This window comes from Giraffa tippelskirchi, chromosome 5, assembly GCF_054371585.1.
Source record: "Giraffa tippelskirchi isolate mGirTip1 chromosome 5, T2T-mGirTip1v1.2.pri, whole genome shotgun sequence".
In the NCBI taxonomy this organism is placed as follows: Eukaryota; Metazoa; Chordata; class Mammalia; order Artiodactyla; family Giraffidae; genus Giraffa; species Giraffa tippelskirchi.
The window spans coordinates 128288100-128307657 of record NC_137279.1 but is presented as its reverse complement, the minus strand read 5'-3'; the positions used below and the strand labels follow the sequence as shown (position 1 = coordinate 128307657).

General features: G+C 40.7%; 1 protein-coding gene across 2 annotated transcripts in view; it reads right to left on the bottom strand.

Annotated features, from left to right (window-relative positions):
* Positions 1-19558, bottom strand: part of DIPK1A (divergent protein kinase domain 1A) — a 208014-nt gene that overhangs the window by 156997 nt on the left and 31459 nt on the right. For both annotated transcript variants that reach the window (XM_081486356.1, XM_081486357.1), the window contains one exon: positions 3596-3642. In XM_081486356.1, the coding sequence (XP_081342482.1) occupies positions 3596-3637 (42 nt within the window). In that variant the 5' untranslated portion in view covers positions 3638-3642. The remainder of the gene's footprint in view (positions 1-3595; positions 3643-19558) is intronic.

Sequence of the window (19558 nt, the reverse complement as noted above, 5' to 3'; positions counted from 1 at the left end):
CTCATATATGCCCTGCTCCCACATAGATGTAGCCTCCTCCATTATCAACATGGGGAAGCTTTTAAATTGTCCATATTTCAGTGTGAATTGCTTTCAATACCCAATCAGATTACTTTCTCCTAGCACTTTGGAGAAGAATTTTAGTTATGAAGCAGAAGTTGGGATAAGCATAATTTTAGAACTTAGGGTATTGGCGGGTGGAGGGGAAGACAGTATACATACTAACTTGGCTTGTGATTTGACTTATGTTTGACCAGGTAATAAAATACTCTGGTTGGCTCTGTTTGGGTCGTGTTTGCACCCACAGACCCACCAATTGTGACCAAAGAACAGGATTTATAACAACTTGGCAGTTCCTTTTGAATCACATGGTAGTGGGAATTGACCTGCCAAGCAGGAGACGAAGGATTGATCTCTGATTCCCAACGGACCCATAACACTTTATGTCTCTTCCATGGCATTATTGTAAGCAAATAGAGTCGGGGTTCCCAGAGAAAGAGAACCAGGCATGGCTTTCTTGACATAAGAGAAGCCATTTTTGGTTTAAGCCATGTTTGGCTTAAGCCATTTTGTGATCTAAGCCTGGCCACAATGCTTGCCCTTGAACAGGTCTCACTAACTAATGATCTTGAAGGAACAAAAGAATGCAGAAAAAAGTGTTATCAGGCCAGAGAAGTAACAATAGCAAAGATAATATATCCATTGTAAAGACTCCAGTTTTGTTTCAGTGGCAAAAGTTCCCCTAGAGTGCTCAACCACCAGAGCTATTGGACCTAAGGGGTGAGGATGTTGACCTTTTTTGACCTTCATGACTTCAATCAACTAAAGCTTGGACTCTGTTGACCAACCAAGCCCCTTCACGAATAGGCATATGCGTGCATGCATACTAAGTTGCTTCAGTTGTGTCTGACTCTTTGCAACCCTATGGACTGTAGCCCACCAGGCTCCTCTGTCCATGGGATTCTCCAGGCAAGATTACTGGAGTGAGTTGCCATGCCCTTCTCCAGGGAATCTTCCAGACCCAAGGATCAAACCTGCTACTCTTACACCTCCTGCATTGGCAGGCAGGTTCTTTACCACTAGTGCCACCTGGGAAGCCCTAAAACAGTTCCAATTTTGCTGTTTGAGGAGATAGTGCTTTGGGAAAGATCTCTAGTATTCTGACTTGCTGCAAGTAATATTAAATCCTTCTGTCTCCCAGTCTTTGGCTTGGTTTTGTCTTTCGGCTCAATAGCCACAAAGAGACATAGTTTTCAGGTAATATTATGACTTATAACAATTTATTTGTGTGTATGTCTGCTTTCCCACTGTAATGAAAGCCTTGTGTGGGCAGGAATCACATAACACCAAGCATAGTGCTTTCTTATAAGCATCCAATTAATATTTTTTTATAATTTATTTACTTATTTATTTTTGGTTGCGCTGGGTCTTTGTTGCAGCATGTGGGCTTTCTCTAGTTGCAGTGAGCAGGGGTGGGGAGGACGGGGCTACTCTGTTGTGATGCACCGGCTTCTCATTATGATGGTTTCTTCTGCGCTCTAGAGAATGGCCTCAACAGTTGTGATGCATGGGCTTTGGTTGCTCTATGGCATGTGGAATCCTCCCAGACCAGGGATCAAACCCATGTTCCCCGCGTTGGCAAGCAGATTCTTATCCACTGTACCACCAGGGAAATCCTCAATTAATATTGAGGGCAGTTGGGCGAAAGTTTTTAAGAAACAAAAGTAATTATTGTGATCTAATTAATATGAGAAACAATGTATGTTGCAGGAATATAATTATAATATAAATAGGACTTTGTTTCCACAGTGCTGTCATCCTAGAACCAAAGGGGATAGTCTGTGGTTTAAGTGAGTTGATTTCTATACCTAGTGATTAACAGCCAGAGCAGCTCAATCAACTTGCTCTTCCTCTCTCTTTCCCTCAGGCCTTCCCTCCAGCTAATGATAGTTTTGACTTCCACACTGTAAGAAAATCTGGCACCTGGAAAAGGCAGAGGTTACTTCAGTTCAAATAGCAAGCCAACTGCAGCATTGAGAATAGATCTGCCCTCTCCGCCGCTCTGGCATGGGTCTTCTGCACAAGCTCTAGCCTTGGGGATGTGGGGACAGTTCCCACATCAGGATGCAGAAGACACACTCCAAAGGAGAAGCTGCTTGTCAAGTTAATTTCTCTCCCCAACATTTGGAGAATGGAAGGGAGCTTATCCATCTGAGATCTTAGGGCCCCAGTATTCGCCTGTGTTATATCCCATACTCTTCTTAAGGGCTTGTGAGTATGTCACAGCCTCAGCCTTATACTTAAGCACAAGTATCTTTGTGTTGAGGGAGGAACTCTGAGGTATAAGCTATTTAATATGCTGGGAGCAATTTGCAGGGATGCAGCTTAGCCACGACATCTGCTTAACAATGCTGAACATCAAAGTCTGGATGATTGTCTGTTTCCAAGCTGCTTTCCAGGCTGGCTAAATGGTCCATTTTACCTCTGGCCTGACCTCCAAGAGTAGCTGGAGTTTGGGGTCCAATCTGCAGTTACAGCCAGCTAAACCAGGGTTTCCACATCTCAGCACTACTGACATTTTGGGCTAGATAATTCTTCGTTATAGGAGCTGTGGTGTGCATGGTAGGATTTTTAGCAGCATCCATCGCCTCTATGCACTAGAGACCCCCAGCATCACTCCTCCGCCAGCCAGCTATGGCAACTAAAAATGCCCCCAGGTATTGCCAATGTCCCCTGAGGAAGGAAAGTCCCCCTCAGGTGAGAACCTCTGACATAGACCCTGAGCTTCATGCTCACTGTCCTCCAGGCCAGACACAGATAATCCCAAACTCCTCTCCTCTTCAGGACCCCCAACCAAGCGATGTCTTCTTTCACTGAGCCTTAGCTTTGACTATTTCTTATTTGCCTGACAAGTGCTGGTCTCTTGAATGCTCCCACTCCTTGATCATCATTTCCCTCTGACCTTGAGATGACCTCACTGTTTTCCTGTTTCAGCCTATGAATTTCTGGATCAACAAAAATAATGTACTCCCCCCAAATTTGCAACATTTATTCAAGAAATCTTCAATATTATATATTCTGCACTGATGACATTAACATATGCTAGTGATTTTAAGGTTTAATGGTTAAAATTATTCTCAGTTGCTAGTGATAGCAGCTTACTTAAATAAGGCAGAAATTTATCTCACATAGAAGTCCAGATCAGGGACTTTCCTGGTGGGCCAGTGGTTAAGAATCTGCCTGCCAGTGCAGGGGACACAGGTTCCACCTCTGGTCTGGGAAGATTCTGCATGCCTCAGGGCAACTAAACCCGTGCACCACAACTACTGAGCCCGTGCTCTAGAGCCCATGCTCTGCAACAAGGGAAGAAACTGCAATGAGAAGCCTGTGCACTGCATCTAGGGAGTAGCCCCCACTCACTGCAACTAGACAAATTCTGCATGTAGCAACAACAGCCCAGCACAGCCTAAATTAATAAATAAATTTAAATGTCCGAATCAAAGCGGGCCAGATTGGCATGTGATTTTGCTCCATGAAGTTGCTCTGCCAGGCCTGGCCTCACTTCTTAGATTATTTTATGGTCAAAGCTGCTCACCTTGTGGTTAGCTGCTTTCCCTGTAGCCATCAGATCCACCATCCAGCCTTCAGGATGAAGAGAAGAGTGGGAAAGAAAATTAGATTAAGGAAGTTTCCTGGAGTCTATTTATACTTATGCTTGCATGTCATTTGTCTAAACTTAGTTACCAGACCATACCTACTGTTAAGGTAGCCTGAGAAAATGTGGTCTGTATTCTGAGTGACCATGTAACCCACTTAAAAACTGTGGACTGTAGTGCCGTGAATATTGAAGGACATCTGGAAGCCTGTGCTGTGTGGAACGTTCAAGAACATTTGAAACACAGGCACAACCTCAGGATGCTTCAGTCTAGTAGTGGAATTTGTTGTATACACAATGACCCCCAGTCTAACTTGACTAAAATAACTTTTTGCCTAAAGGGAAAGATATGATTACAAAATTGATAAAGTTATAAAGACTGTAAGCTAAATAGTAATTAGCCAATTATGGATAAGGACACATGTTTGTATTTATGCAACTGTGACCTTCTATAAATCCTTGGATCCTGAAATTTTATTCAACAACACTTTTGAGTTTAGTTTTTGGAAACGCTTGCATCTTAGGAAGTGAATACAGGAAACTTAATTACCAGTATTTTTAATGTTGGAAATAAAAATAATGAGTCACTTGTTAGGCTCCACTTCTGTCATCTAGTAGTGGGTGTCAAATTAACTGCTGTTTTATATTTAGCTCTGTACACATTCCCTGAAGGTTTGCAACAGCTGAAATGCGGAAAAGATTTATAGTTTCTATATGTTACCAAGTCTTTGTTAAAGACTATCCCAAATTGGTAATTTGTTTCTTGGTACAAACTGGCCTGTCATCTTCCAGTGCCAAAAGTCATTATTATCAAACAGAGTTGGAACTAGTGCAGCTCTTACTCTTTGTTTCCACATCTTTATAGCTTTTTTCCCTAGAGAACTCTATTACAGAACAGTGCTGTTCTGATGGCCAATAGGGGGTGTTGGCCCTGTCTCAAGCCTTGCCACATAATATAGAGTCAACATAAGGGAGAAAAGTTCAGTTCCGAACTCTGCAGTAAGAAGCAGGCAGCCTAAATATAGATCAACAGATCAGCTTTGACTTTCTTTAGGAAACTTATATGGAGCAGAGTCAAGAGAACATTGACTTCATTTCACTATTTTGTTAAGAGTTTGTTGTCCTCTAATTCTGATCCAAGTTCGTATCATTGGTCATTTCTAGAATTGTTTGGGTATAGAATCTTAGAGGCAGAAGAAAGTGAGGTGATCTTGAGACCTGATCCCTGGATAAGACAGAAGAGGTAGCCAATTCCATGGAATACAGCAACTGGTAATGCAGTGTTTTTCTAAAGTTTTGGGGCCTTGAGATGAGGCGCTGGGGTGAGGAAGGCCTGAAAGTGGTAGTGGCTGCGAGACAGCAAAGGTCAGGCTTTCCTTACACATAGCAGACAACGTCTCTTCAGTGACCCCACACAGTTGACTAGCGATCACCTTCAATAGTATCTGCTTCCAACAGGAAGAATGATGGAGTCTTTCCATATCTTTGCATGTATGTGTGTTATACACACAAGTCCAGTTCTGTGAGGGAAAAATATGCATACAGTGCCCAGCACCATGTCTGGCATGTGGTAGTAGGTGTTTGATAAGTGAGATCCATTGTTACTGCTATTATCCAAGTGACACCAGAAGGTGCACTGCAAAGCTCCTTCTTCCTAGCTTTAGAAAAGTGCACTTATTATCTGGGACCTGAGGCAGTCTCTCTCACCTTCTTGCGATACTCATTGGCAGGCTCACTTTAACCAGTCATCTTACCCTTCTCACCCTCAAATGCCTACTTTTTCTTCAAGGCCCAAGATGAACACCAGCTTTTCTCTGTACTACACTGAATCACATTCCTGCATGTTAATAGATGTCCACTTGCTCCTATAGGTGCCTATAGAGCCTCACTTATACATGTAATATAGCTCTTATCAGGCTATAGTTTAAATATGTGCCACCAACTCCAGTGGCAGGAACCTTCTCCAGGATAAGGATGGCTTTTTCATTTCTGCATTTTAAATTGTTAAAACACTGCCTGACTGGATAAATTGTACATTCACTCAATGGAATATTATTCATAGATAAAAAGAAACAAGCTATCAAGCCACAAAAAGACATAGAAGGGTTGCAAATGAATATTGCCAAGTGAACTAAGCCAGTCTGAAATGATTATACACTGTGTGACTCCAATTATATAACATTCTGGGGAAGGCAAGACTGAGAGGCAATAAAAACAGTGGTTGCTAGAGTTTCAGGGTGGAGGGATGGAGAGGTGAAGCACAGGTGACATTTAAGGAGGTAAAATTATTCTGTATAATATGTAATACTTTAATCATGGATACATGACAGTCTAAAATAATCAAAGCCTATAAAACTGTACAACACAAAGAGTGAACCTTAATGTATTGAGATTAAAATCACTTAGGAGGTCAGAAAATTCCAGAAAGGAAAGCAGATCATGCATGATAGGAGAATCTACATTTTAAAAAAATATATGAAACATCACTGAAGAATGTAGGAGGGAAAGGTGATGAACTTATGTAAAATTGAGAACAAGTACAATCTGTAGGACTGAAGGCAAAAGAAATTGCATAGAACTCTAGTTGATAAAGTTGTTTCACTTGGGGGTATGTGTGAGCAATTCTGATACTGCTACATATGTATACTGGAACTAAACATAACTGAGTGAATGGGCAGCAGGTGTAGCTCTTTGTTGAAGTGAGAACTTATAGACAAGCAAGCAGAGAGAGGTTAAAATGATCCATGTAGTGATGGACTGAGTTGGAGACACCAGAGATATCAGGAAGAACTCATGTTGAGCTTAATACAGATATATATGGTTACAAATAGAAATATCAATAGATGTGTATGTATATACTGATTTGTATAAAACATATATTTCTTTGATCTGTTTACTGGTCCTAAAAGAAATGACACCACCTAGCACAAATACATGTAGGATTCAGATCTTGGTTTCTAATATTACTCTCCAGTGAAAGGAACTAGGGCTTTTTGGAGAAATTATTCTAGGACTAGGGCATGAAATATACAAGATAAGCCTGGAGCATGTTGAAGTGACAGCAGTGACAGAAAGTAAGGATGAGATTTCTTTCTTTTTTTTTTTTAGGATATGATTTCTTTAAAAATCATATTGATGTGGATATGACAAAGGGCAGAAAAGCCAACTGAGAGAGTTCCCATGTTTACTGGTAGGAGGTATATGGGAAAGCTCTGTACATTCCCCTCAATTTTTCTGTGAACCTAGGACTGCTCTCGGAGAAGGCAATGGCACCCCACTCCAGTACTCTTGCCTGGAAAATCCCATGGACGGAGGAGCCTGGTAGGCTACAGTCCATGGGGTCGCTAAGAGTCGGACACGACTGAGCGACTTCACTTTCACTTTTCCCTTTCATGCATTGGAGAAGGAAATGGCAACCCACTCTAGTATTCTTGCCTGGAGAATCCCAGGGACGGCGGAGCCTGATGGGCTGCCGTCTATGGGGTCGCGCAGAGTTGGACACGACTGAAGCGACTTAGCAGCAGCAGCAGCAGCAGCAGCAGGACTGCTCTAAAAGAGAACTCTTTTTTTCAGGAAGAAAGCCAATTTATTTATTTTTTTAAACTTCTTATTTTGTATTGGGCTATAGCTGATTAGGGCTTCCCACCTGGCACTAGTGGTAAAAAACTTGCCTGCCAATGCAGGTTCAATCCCTGTGTTAGAAAGATCCCCTGGAGGAGGAAATAGCAACCCACTCCTGTATGCTTGCCTGGAGAATCCCATGGACGGAGGAGTCTGGCAGGCTATAGGGTCACAAAGAGTTGGACACAACTGAAGTGACTTAGCAAGTGCACACACCTAGCTGATTAACAACGTAGTGATAGTTTCAGGTGAACAGCGAAGGGACTCAGTGATACATATAACCTGTAGCCATTCTTCCCCAAACTCCCTTCTCATCCAGGCTGCCATCAAAGAGAACTCTTAATAAAATAAAGTCTATTTTTTAAAATTTCCTGACACATAATCATTTATTATTTAAGAACCTTAAGCACAGAGAAGTTAAATAATTTTTCCAAGTTTAGAAAAATTATAAATTATTGTCAGTATAACCTAAATATAAGAATGAACTTTAGGACTACCCTGGTGGTCCAGTGGTTATTAATCTGCTTGCCAGTGTGAAGGTCACAGGTTCAATCCCTGGTCTGGGAAGATCCTACACGTCTTGAGTCACCTAAGCCCATGTGCCGTAACTACTGAAGCCTGAATGCTCTAGAGCCTGTGCGCTGCAACAAGAGAAGTCACGACAGTGAGAAGCCTGTGTACCCCCACAGAGTAGACTCCATTTGCAGCAACTAGAGAAAGTCCATGCACAGCAATGAAGAACCAGCAGGGCCAAAAATTAATAAATAAATAATGTTCCTAAAAGAATCAGTAAATAATAAAGTTTTTTAAAGAATGAGATTTATTGTGATTTTGCTCTAATTTACTTAGCAAATATATATATTATGCTTACTATGTAATAGGAACAATTCTAAATGCTTTAAAAATATTAGCTCAGTTTATTCTGGTAAAAATGTCATGAAGAGGGACTTCCTTTGTAGTCCAGTGGCTAAGACTCCATGCTCCCAATGCAGGGGGCCCAACTTTAATCTCTGGTCAGGGAACTAGATCCCACATGCTGTAACTAAGAGTTCTCATGCGGCAACTAAAGATCCCACATGCCACAACGAAGATCTAAGATCATGGGTGCCACAACTAAGACCCGACGCAGCCAAATAAATAGATAAAAATAAACATATATATATATTAAAATGTCATGAAGAGTGTACTATTATTATTCCCATTTTACAGACAGGGAACTGAGACATGGAATGATTAAGCATGACTTACCCAGACTCAAACTGCTAGTAAGTGGCAAGGTTGGCGTTTAGACTGAGACAGGCTCCCTCTGGAGATTGTGGGTTAGCCACTATGCTATATAGCCTCTATTATTCAAAGAAAACTTTGAAAGTAGTTTTAAATCAAAGTCTTTTCCATTGCTTTTGGCTTCAAAGTTGTTGCAGAACTTCAAGTCTGACAGACAATACTATTATAATTGACCACTAGAGGGCGTCAAAACCCTTACAAACCCGCCAAATTATTTTGAAAGGGGTAGAGGACTCGGTTTTGCCTTTGCTTTGTTTTCAGCCTGTTTTCATTTGCAAACCCAAGAATAAGCAGAAAATCACACAAGTAAAATTAGTACAGAGATGTTTCAGTCTCACAAAGTGTTTCATGTGTCTTTTTTCTTTATTATTCATGTCCTACAAATTTTCTATACGGTACAATTTAATGCTTCATTATATACTGTTTTATTTTCAAGTTGTTTCATCTGTTTTGTCTAGTGCCCACAACTAAGATGCAAGCTTCTTGTCAATAGGGAACATGACCTATATTGTACTTATTATTTAAAAAAAAAAAATTGCATAGCACCTGACACAGTGTTAGGTACAGTTGGCACTCCATATCCTCAGGTTCCACATCCACGGAATCAACCAACCACAGATTGAAAATATTTGGAAAAAAATTCCAAAAAAGAAAAACTTCAATTCACGCAAAGGCAACGATTTTCATATCGTTTACATTGTATTGGGGCTTTCCAGGTGGCGCTAGCGGTAAGAAATTCGCCTGCCAATGCGGGAGACACCAGAGGTGCGAATTCGATCCCTGGGTCAGAAAGGTCCCTTGGAGGAGGAAATGGCAACCGGTTCCAGTATTTTTGCCTGGGAAATCCTACCGACAGAGGAGCCTGGCGGCCTGCAGTCCATGGGGTTTTAAAAGAGTGGGACACGACTTAGCGACTAAAGAACAACAACAAAGATGATTTAAAGTATACAGGAGGATGCGCATAGGTTATATGCAAATACTACACCATTTTATATAAGTGACTTGATTTTGGTATCCTTGGTGGATACGAAGGGACAACTATACTTTATAAACACTTGCTAATTGGTTTGGATGCATAAATACTTTAATTTACATAATAGATGTGTTCTTGAGGCTAGCATAAGTCAAACTTTAAAATTCAGTAGGGGATCTGGATGTTTACAACAGTCCGATAGAGAATCCTTGTAAATTAAGTCAGAAGCACTCTATTTTCATATGCGGTTTGGCTTAAAGCAGAAAGCACCTTGGTATCAGTTGTTGAAGATAACCCATTTCTGTATCTTGTGGAAGGTTTAAAACAGGTTAACTCCCTTTCTTCTTGCTGTAGTTGACTGCAACAGACTGGCAAACAAGATAGGTTGGGTGGTTAAATGGCCAAAATATTGCCCATAGAGGCAATTACTCTGGTCCTGCTCTCCATCACTCCTTTATCTGGGCAAATCATTTAAACTTTATGTCTTCACTCATAAAATGATGACATTGAATGAGACAAGCTCTTTCAAAATCAGTGTTCAATTTCCCAGCTAAGGGGGGGAGTAGACAGAAAAGCCTTCAGACACTCCCACCAGACTATAATACTTACAGCACCTTATTCTTTACCTTTGTTAGATGCCATTGACACAGGAGAGTTTGTAATTATACAGTCATTGTTCACAGTGTTTTTAATATTTCCTTGAATCTCCCTGGTCATCTTGGACACTATACGCATATCAAGGCAGGTATCATCCTTGTGTTCCAGTTTCAAAGAGAAAGGATGTTAATGAACTAGTAGGAGATTTGGCAGTCATTGAACCTAACCTCCGGAGAAGGCAATGGCACCCCACTCCAGTACTCTTGCCTGGAAAATCCCATGGACGGAGGAGCCTGGTGGGCTGCAGTCCATGGGGTCGCTAAGAGTCGGACACGACTGAGTGACTTCACTTTCACTTTTCACTTTCTTGCATTGGAGAAGGAAATGGCAACCCACTCCAGTATTCTTGCCTGGAGAATCCCAGGGGTAGGGGAGCCTGGTGGGCTGCAGTCTATGGGGTCGCACAGAGTCGGACACGACTGAAGCGACTTAGCAGCAGCAGCAGAACCTAACCTCTCCTTTCCAAAATTAATTTAGAAAAAATGCTCAGATGTTATTTTTTTCTAATAAATAATTATAAACATTTAAAGAGCATAAAATTATTCAGATATTTCATTTTCCTATCTAGGGACACTATGGTTCATTTGGCTTTGAGTCTATCATAGGCAAAGAGATTTCGGGGCCATTGGGAGGTGTTTATGAGCTGTAAACTGAGTGCTCTGAGAGCAATTAAGCATTTAAATTAGAGTGATGTGCAAATTTAACAGCTGGTAACTGTTGTCAGTCTCGAGCTACAGACCACCTGCTTGGCATAATCTGCATACAAACTGAAGAAAATAAATTGAACAGTGGAGAGTAGAATCTGAATTTGGTAATTTGGAGAATAAATCCTGATTACACATACTGCTGGAGTATCTTTAAAATTAATCCGGAAGTACAGCATGTCCTCTAGGAATGTTTGACTGGACAAAGATCTGTTAAGCTATTTAAAATGTGCTCAAATTACAGTTTAATTACTCTCATAGTTAATAGCTTGGGATTGTTTTAAGAGAATCTGACCTTAAAGACTGATGTATATTTATCTTATAATCATTTTCGGTGTTCTGAATGAAGACCTAGACATTTCTATTTACACACATGGTATTTACAAAATTTATTGAGACTGGTTCTCACCATCATCCCAGGGTCCTCCCTCAGGACTTGCCAAGGGGAAAGAAAGTGAGTTTCTGAGACATTGGTCTACGTTTCTATCATTGACCAATTTCTCAATTAAATATGTTTTAAATCCTCTGTAATAAAGTATTGTCAATTGTTGAAGGGAAAAACGTCATGGGATTTGAATTTATACTTGGTCTAACCTGCATTTATTACTCCTCCTTTTCACATACAAATCAACTCACCCTAGACGGATGGCTCTCTGAGCTTTTTTAAGGTGGTAGGTTGGTAATTTCTGGATAAATCAGGAGACATACATCACAGAAGGAAGCTCTGCTTTTCTATTAATTGAAAGGGGGAAAGTTTCAAAAAGTTTGAAGGGTCTTTAGAGTTGCTCTAGTTTTGGTTCCTTCTTATCTTTGTGTTGGAATAGATGAGTCCCTGAAGCACACGCTCATTCCTTAGTCCTTCATGTATTCATGAGCTTATTCAACAAATACACCTCACTACATGCCAGGCACAGTGTCAGAAGTTAAGGATACAAAGGCGAATAAGGCTGTTACTGGCCCTTTAGGAAACCCCCATGTAGGAGAAGACAGAATTAGGAGAGACAGAAACAGATATAACCACAACACAATAATATTAATAATACGTCAATAATGAGAGCACTCACTCAATGTCAGATACTCTATTAGATGATTTACAGATGATGTCATTTAATCCTACTGTCAACCTTAAGAGATAAGGGTATATCTCCTCATTTGCTTATAGAGATTTACCTTTGCTATTCTCTCACTCTCGTTTGTACATTTAATTTCTCTGCCTGAAGCTTTCTACCCACTTTCATTTATTAATAATAATTCCTCTTTGTCCTTCAGAAAGCCTTCCTTGACCCTGGGAAGTGTCAATGCCTTGACTAGTGCTCTCTGAATGTATCTCTAGCAGTGCACTTGTCTCTCTAAATTTTAATTTACTGTCTGAGTCTCCAAGAAGATTGCATTAGGATTGAATTTCTTTCAGGGCAAACACAGTTTTGTCATCTTTGTATTCCTGGAACATGGCTCAGCATGTTTCATATAATTCATTCTTGGTAAAAGCCATTTGATTGAATGAAACATGGCAGAGTCAGGATTTGAGGCTGTGTCTGCTTAGCTCCAAAGCCCTGGTCCCTTTTCACTCTGTTAATTTGCTTCCCGATCTCATGAGATAGGTGCAGTTGTAGAGATATATACAAAATATGGGAGCACAGAGGAGAGAAAGTCACAGTGGGGTTCACAGAGAAGGCAATATCTGAGCTGGGTTTTGGAGACTATGCCATAATTTCTCAAGTTGAGAAAGCGGCAAAAGCATCCCAGCTGGAGAAACAGTTCACATGATGGCGTGAGAGAGCAAGGTAAATTTGATTTTGTTTACCAAGAGTGGTGGGTAAATCTGTATTGATAAAGCATAGGCTGAAAGGGTTTGAGTGGTAGTAGACAGGCCAGGAAAGCTGGTCCCTCACACCAGCATGAGAAGGACCTTGTATGCCAGTCTAAGTAAAGACCACCTGGCTACTGATGGTTTTTAAATAGAGAAGGTCCTGGTTGATAGAGGGGCTTCCCTGATGGCTCAGCATTAAAGAATCTGCTTGCAATGTAAGGGACACAAGAGACTCGAGTTAGATCCCTGAGTCCAGAAGATCCCCTGGAGGGGGAAATGGCAACCCACTCCAGTATTCATGCCTGGGAAACGCCATGAACAAAGAAGTCTGGCAGGTTGCAGTCCGTGGGGTCTCAAAGACTGACACACACATTTGATAGAAGGAGCTGGAGTCAGAATACTTGGATTCAGGATCTGATTTTGTCCCTCACTATGTGATCTTAGGGATTTCCATGTCCTCATTCTCCTAACTGAAAATTATAACATCCTACCAACCACCTCACAGAGTTGTTACGAGATTCAGTTAAGATGCATAACCAAAAGTGCTTTGTAAACTGTAAAGCTAACCTCTACAAATGTTAGTTTAGTTTTGGTTTTGGCTGCACTGTGTAGCTTGCAGGATCTTGGTTCTTCTGCAGTGGAAGTGTGGAGTCCTAACCACTGGACCACCAGAGAATTCCCTAAAAGTTAGTTATTATTAACTTTAGCATATGTATTAGTTTTTTAGGTCTTCCATAATGAATACCACAGACTTTGGAGGCTAGAAGTCTCAGATCAAGGAGCTGACAGGGTTTATTTCATTCTGAGATCTCTCGCTTGGCTTGTAGATGGCCACCTTCTTCTGTCTTCACAGGGTCTTTTCTCTGTGCATGTCTGTGTCCTAATCTCTTTTCATAAGGACACCAGTCATTTGGACTAGGGCCACCCTAATGACCTCATTTTACCTTATCTTACACTTTACCTCTTTAAAGGCCCTATCTCCAAATGCAATTACATTCTGAGGCACTGGAGGGTTAGGACTTCAATGTCTGAATTTTGCAGGTGACACTATTCAGTCCATAACAGGATATAACAGAAACAAAATGTAACAACTACGCAATATGTGCTCGGGTAATGCCAAATGAAAATTGGAAAACCTAAGTTATTTTCTGAACATACCATTCAGACAAGAAACGGAGTCATAGACCCATTCCCACACCTTCTTCCCTATGATATGGATCCTATGGTCAGACATTATGTTGAGTGGGATTTCATGCCTGTGGATCAAGTTTCTCATAAGTCCCAGAAAACAGTCCAGGCTGTGGATCTGTGAGCAGGAAAGGGAAATCCACACCTGGAATAGGTATCTATCCTTGTGAAGATGAAATACCAGTTCTTCCATGATGGAAGGGACATTGAAGTTGGTTTCTTTGAGGAACGGTTCTATATGAGGACCCCAGTGTTGCTGGACCCATGCTGCTGAAAGTTTGAACATTCAGAGGCAGCAATAGCTAGATTGGCCTTGGGAAGTAGCCTCCCAAGCTACATTGCCTCCCTCACTTCCACCCTAGCCAGTCTGTCCATGTGCCCATCATGCCCTGACAGTGGCAATGGCTGGCTAACAACAACTAGGTAAGACATTCTGTCTACTTTGTTCAGCACTTCTGTGGTGGATGCTTCTGGCAGGCATTAATGCTTGATACAAAAATCTTCATACTTGGTGCCTACTTTCTATATCCTTCCACAAGCCAATGTTCCTGGTCTCTGATCTTCTAGTCCTTTTCTTTCCACACCCCTGACCAGATGGTCAGGCTATTGACCACTGCCAGGAGTCTCCACATATTTGTTCCTCAGGTCATTTCTCCTTCCATCATGGAAGGCAGTGTTAATTATCTGATAGGTAAATTTTAAAGATGGACATGCCGCTTCCTTGTAACTCTTTGGAATTTACCCTTCTAAAAAGAACACACATTCTGAGGTGTTGCTCTAGGCTGTGGATTTTACAGGGATGGGTCTAGCATTGCCCAGTGCTGCCTGTAAGTGTGTGGGTCTGTCTGTACAGTATTGATGGTAAACTACATTCTCTAAACTAGCCTGTCTCAGTAATTAAGGTGATACTTTGATGTCCAGCTGCCTGACTCCTGCATCTTTCTCAGGATTAGTTCCTAGCTCTGGAAATATTACTGATTATGCAACTGAAACCCCAGTGGAAAGGGCAGTGCTTCCCTACTCTAAAATTTCTCCAGAGAGGCAGGCACTTCCCTGGGCCTGGGGAATTACAGGAATATTTGAGGTTATGGTGGACCTAGGAGCTGAAGCAGCTTGAAAGAACATTATCCCTTGATGGGAAGTTATAGGTGATAATGGAGCCTACATGACACAGAGGTAGGTGCAGTCTTGTCACTTCATCTCCTTGGGACTCTGCAGGGTTTCTTTGTAGGAGGCTGATGTAAATGAGACCCAAGGCCAGGCTCCTGCAGCAACCCAAATTCTTTGAACTCATAGATCTTTTGGAGAATATCATGAAAGAACTTTGAAAGAATTATAGTGAAAATACTTTTTCTAATTCTCTATTTTTTCTTAGATTTTTTTTTTACATGGACAATTTTTTATAGAGCATTTTTTAAAAAATTATTTTTAATTGGAGGATAATTGCTTTACAATGTAGTTTTGGTTTATGCTGTACAATGTGAATCAGCTGTAAGTACACATATAATACCCTCCCTCTTGAGCATCCCCACCATCCTACCCCTCTAGATCATCACAGAGCATGGAGCTGAGCTTCCTGTGTTATACAGCAGGTTCTGTGGACCATTTATAAAGTCTTTATTGAAGTTTTTAAAGTATTGCTTCTGTTTTATGGTTTGGGTGTTTTGGCTGCGAGGCATGTGGGATCTTAGCTCCCCAACCAGGAATTGAACCCATATCCCCCACACTGGAAGGTGAAGTCTTAACCTCTGGACTGTGAGGGAAATCCCTCTAATTCTCTTTGAAAGACATAAATATTTTTCTGTGCATTTTTGTTGATCATTACAGTCTTTCTATACATTCAATTCTATACAATTATTAACTTCCTACTGCATTTGTGGTGTTTACTATTTTGTATATTCATACATATATATTTATAAATGATATGAGATGGAGAAAAAGCAGTTGAGCTTCTCATGTTTCTTACAAGTATTTCTTTAGTGACTACATGACAATATAAACAACTTTTTCTTTTCAAAGCAATGTTAAAATACTTTGCCTCAAGCTAGTGGATTATCAGGAATGAAGTTCACATATAAATGTGGAAACTGGAGTACTGAATTTCACCTCAAAATGTTTCTCGGGTTTTTGTGTAAAAAAACAGAATGCATTTGATGTTTACTCTTTTAATTTTCACAGTACCAACAGTTAACCCCCATCTGGCATTTTGGTGGCCACACCTGGGTCATCACAAAACTGAAAACAGATGTATGGGCTCCTAGAAAGCGGAAGTACCCGTCAGATTCAATCAGAGAAGCAATGGGAACATTGTAGGGTGAAGCGTGTGTTTAACCACGAGGTGCCAAATTTGATTGGGGTTGACACAAAGAGAAGCCACAGATGAGTAGCTAGGAAAGGAAGAGAGGCAGGAAGAGAAAAGAGATGAAGATAAGACATGGGAAAGCAGATGTGGATCCATCCAGTGTGCTTTGGTGTTTTTTGGGGTTTGGGGTGCTTTGAATGAGCTCAGTACTACTATCATTCATCTCAACTCCCTGCACTGTCCAGCAGTTGGCACCTGTAACATGCACATTTTCACAGAAGGCCAAGTAATATGACAGTTAAGAGTCTGGGCTTTGGAGTCCGGAAATTTGGTCTCATGGCCCATTGTTTACCACTGTGTGATCATTAATTAACTAAACAGTGAACAGCTCTGATTTTTAATTTCTTTTTCTGTAAAATGGAGTCAGTAAGGGATTCTTCCTCATGGAAAGGTGTGGTGATGATTATATGAGATAAAATAGAGTTCGTAACACAATGTCTGACACTTAGGGAGTCCCAATAAAAGTTAGCTAGTTTTATTAACCTGGGTCAATAGTACTCTGAGCTCTGGAAAGACCTAGAGGTGTATGGACGTCTTTGCTTACTCCCCACTTCACCAAAGCCATGCCACTGTTATCTATTTTATATATTTGTCTTCTGTGAAGATTAAACTTGAGTGAAGTTTTGCTTTTAAAAAACCCTTCAAAACCATGATCTAAATCACCAATATAAATCCTGAATTGGCAAGCCCAAGAATGCTGAGTCTGTGGGGTCACAAAGAGTCAGACACAACTTAGCAACTGAACAGCAGCAACAATAAGGACTTACCCAGGACACTTTACTAGAAATTTCTCTCCAGACTATCTATTAGGGAATACCCTTTGGCTTACAATGTCCCATCAACCATGAAGACACTTGTAATGCCATCATCCTGCCTCTATGTCAATATCTTAAAGGAGACAATGAAAACTTTTTGCTAACTGACCTGCTTTAATCTGGAAACCTTGCAGCCATAGCATTTCCTCAATCTGTCAGTCTGGTTGATTAAAAAAAAAAGCAATATTGTTCCTCTTTGGCTTCACTGTTTCCAGTGCAGCTTCACAGTTCACAGATGATAACTACTGGCAATGATCATTTATAGGTTCTCTGATAAAGCTGTTCCCCAGATACAGAGTCCATTACCATGAGAATTCATTTAAGTCCAATAAAGGGACTGGGAGAGTAGGCATAGGAAAAGCTTTCTGTAATTTCATGCCCAGGAACTTTAATTGAGAATGAAGTTTTAAAAATTCCTTTCTGGCATTAGTTATATACTTAGCTTTCTTTAAAAAGTAAACAAAGATAGATGTATCATCCTTTTAAAAAGTTAAGTTGATGCATCTTTTCATGCACTAACTATTCATAACATATTGGGCTGGCCAAGAAATTCACTCAGGGTTTTCTGTAACAGTGCATGTAAAACCTCGAGCCAACTTTTTGACCAACTCAATAGCAGAAGTTCTGAGGTGGTCTCTCTGATTGTTCTATGGCTGAACAACGTTTGAAAATTAGTCTGGGATTGTATTTCCCATGCCTCCACCTCCCTTTACCAAAATGAAGCACATCAACCAGCTGCACAGGGATAAAATTTACACTTGTATCATGCAGTTTTTAAGAGTATATTGTTTTAATAGAAGGACTATGACACAAGAAGGCAACAAAAGTGTATTTTATAACTTTAAAGGGCAAGGGTCAGGAAAATAAATAAATCATTACATTTGATGATAATTAAAACACTTTAAAAAAAAGGCAAAAAAAAAAAAGGCAGAAATATGTTTTTTGCTGCTATAGAGAGAGGATTGTAAATCTTACTCTAAAAACTAAATAAATAAAATCTTTACTATAAGTAAAGTAGAATACATTTGGTCAGAGAATAGGATATATTGATAATCAAACGCCACATGCACACTATAATGTCCTGGAAAAATTGAATGTAATGTTACCATTTAAAATTTTTGAACTACTACATGGGTTCCAGGGTCATACATTTGTTGTTGTTCAGTCACTCAGTCATGTCCTATTCTTTGCAACCCCATGAACTGCAGCACTCAAGGCTTCCCTGTCCTTCACCATCTCCCGGAGTTTGCTCAAACTCATGTCCATCAAGTCAGTGATGCCATCCAACCATCTCATCCTCTGTTGTTCTCTTCTTCTCCTGCTTTCAATCTTTCCCAACATCAGGGTCTTTTCCAATGAGTTGGCCCTACACATCAGGTGGCCAAAGTATTAGAGCTTCAGCTTCAGCATTAGTCCTTCTAATGAATATTCATGATTGATTTCCTTTAGGACTGACTGGTTTGATCTTCTTACTGTCCATGGGACTCTAAAGAGTCTTCTCTAGCACCACGGTTCAAAGGCATCAATTCTCTGGTGTTCAGCCTTTTTTATTGTACAGCTCTCACATCCATAATGGAAAAGCCGTAGCTTTGACTAGACAGATCTTTGTAGCCTCTGCTTTTTAATACACTAAGTTTGTCATAGCTTTTCTTCCAAGGAGAAAGCATCTTCTAATTTCATGGCTGCATCTTCTAATTTCATGGCTGCAGGCACCATCTGCAGTGATTTTGGAGCCCCCCAAAATAAAGTCTGCCACTGTTTCCATTGTTTTTCCATCTATTTGCCATGAAGTGATGGGACTGGTTGCCACGATCTCCATGTTTTGAATGTTGAGTTCTAAGCCAGCTTTTTCACTCTCCTCTTTCACTTTCATCAGAGGCTCTTCAGTTCTTCTTTGCTTTCTACCATAAGGATGGTGTCATTTGCATATCTGAAGTTATTGATATTTCTCCCAGCAATCTTGATTCCAGCTTGTGCTTCATCCAACCCAGCATTTCACATGATGTACTCTGCATAAAAATTAAATAAGCAGGGTGACAATATAAAACCTTGATGTACTCCTTTCCCAATTTTGAACCAGCCCATTGTTCCATTTCCCAGTATGAAAAGGCAAAGGGTCATACATGAAACCCTGTAATCATTATATTGTTGTTATTATTTAGTTGCTAAGTCGTGTCCGACTCTTTTGCCAACCCCTGGACTGCAGCCTGCCAGGCTTCTCTGCCCGTGGGATTTCTCAAGCAAGAATAATGGAGTGGGTTGCCATTTCCCTCTCCAGAGGAGCTTGCCCACCCAGGGATGGAACCCGAGTGTCCTGCATTGGCAGGCGGATTCTTTACCACTGAGTCATCAGGGAAGCCCTCATAATCATTATGTAGTACTGGGTTAAAAAGGGAAGTGTCAGCTAACACTGGTGTTTCTCACTAACAGAATAAATGATAGTAAAATTTTTGCATTCAACAGCATCTAGTCGTCCATTGCCTCACCTT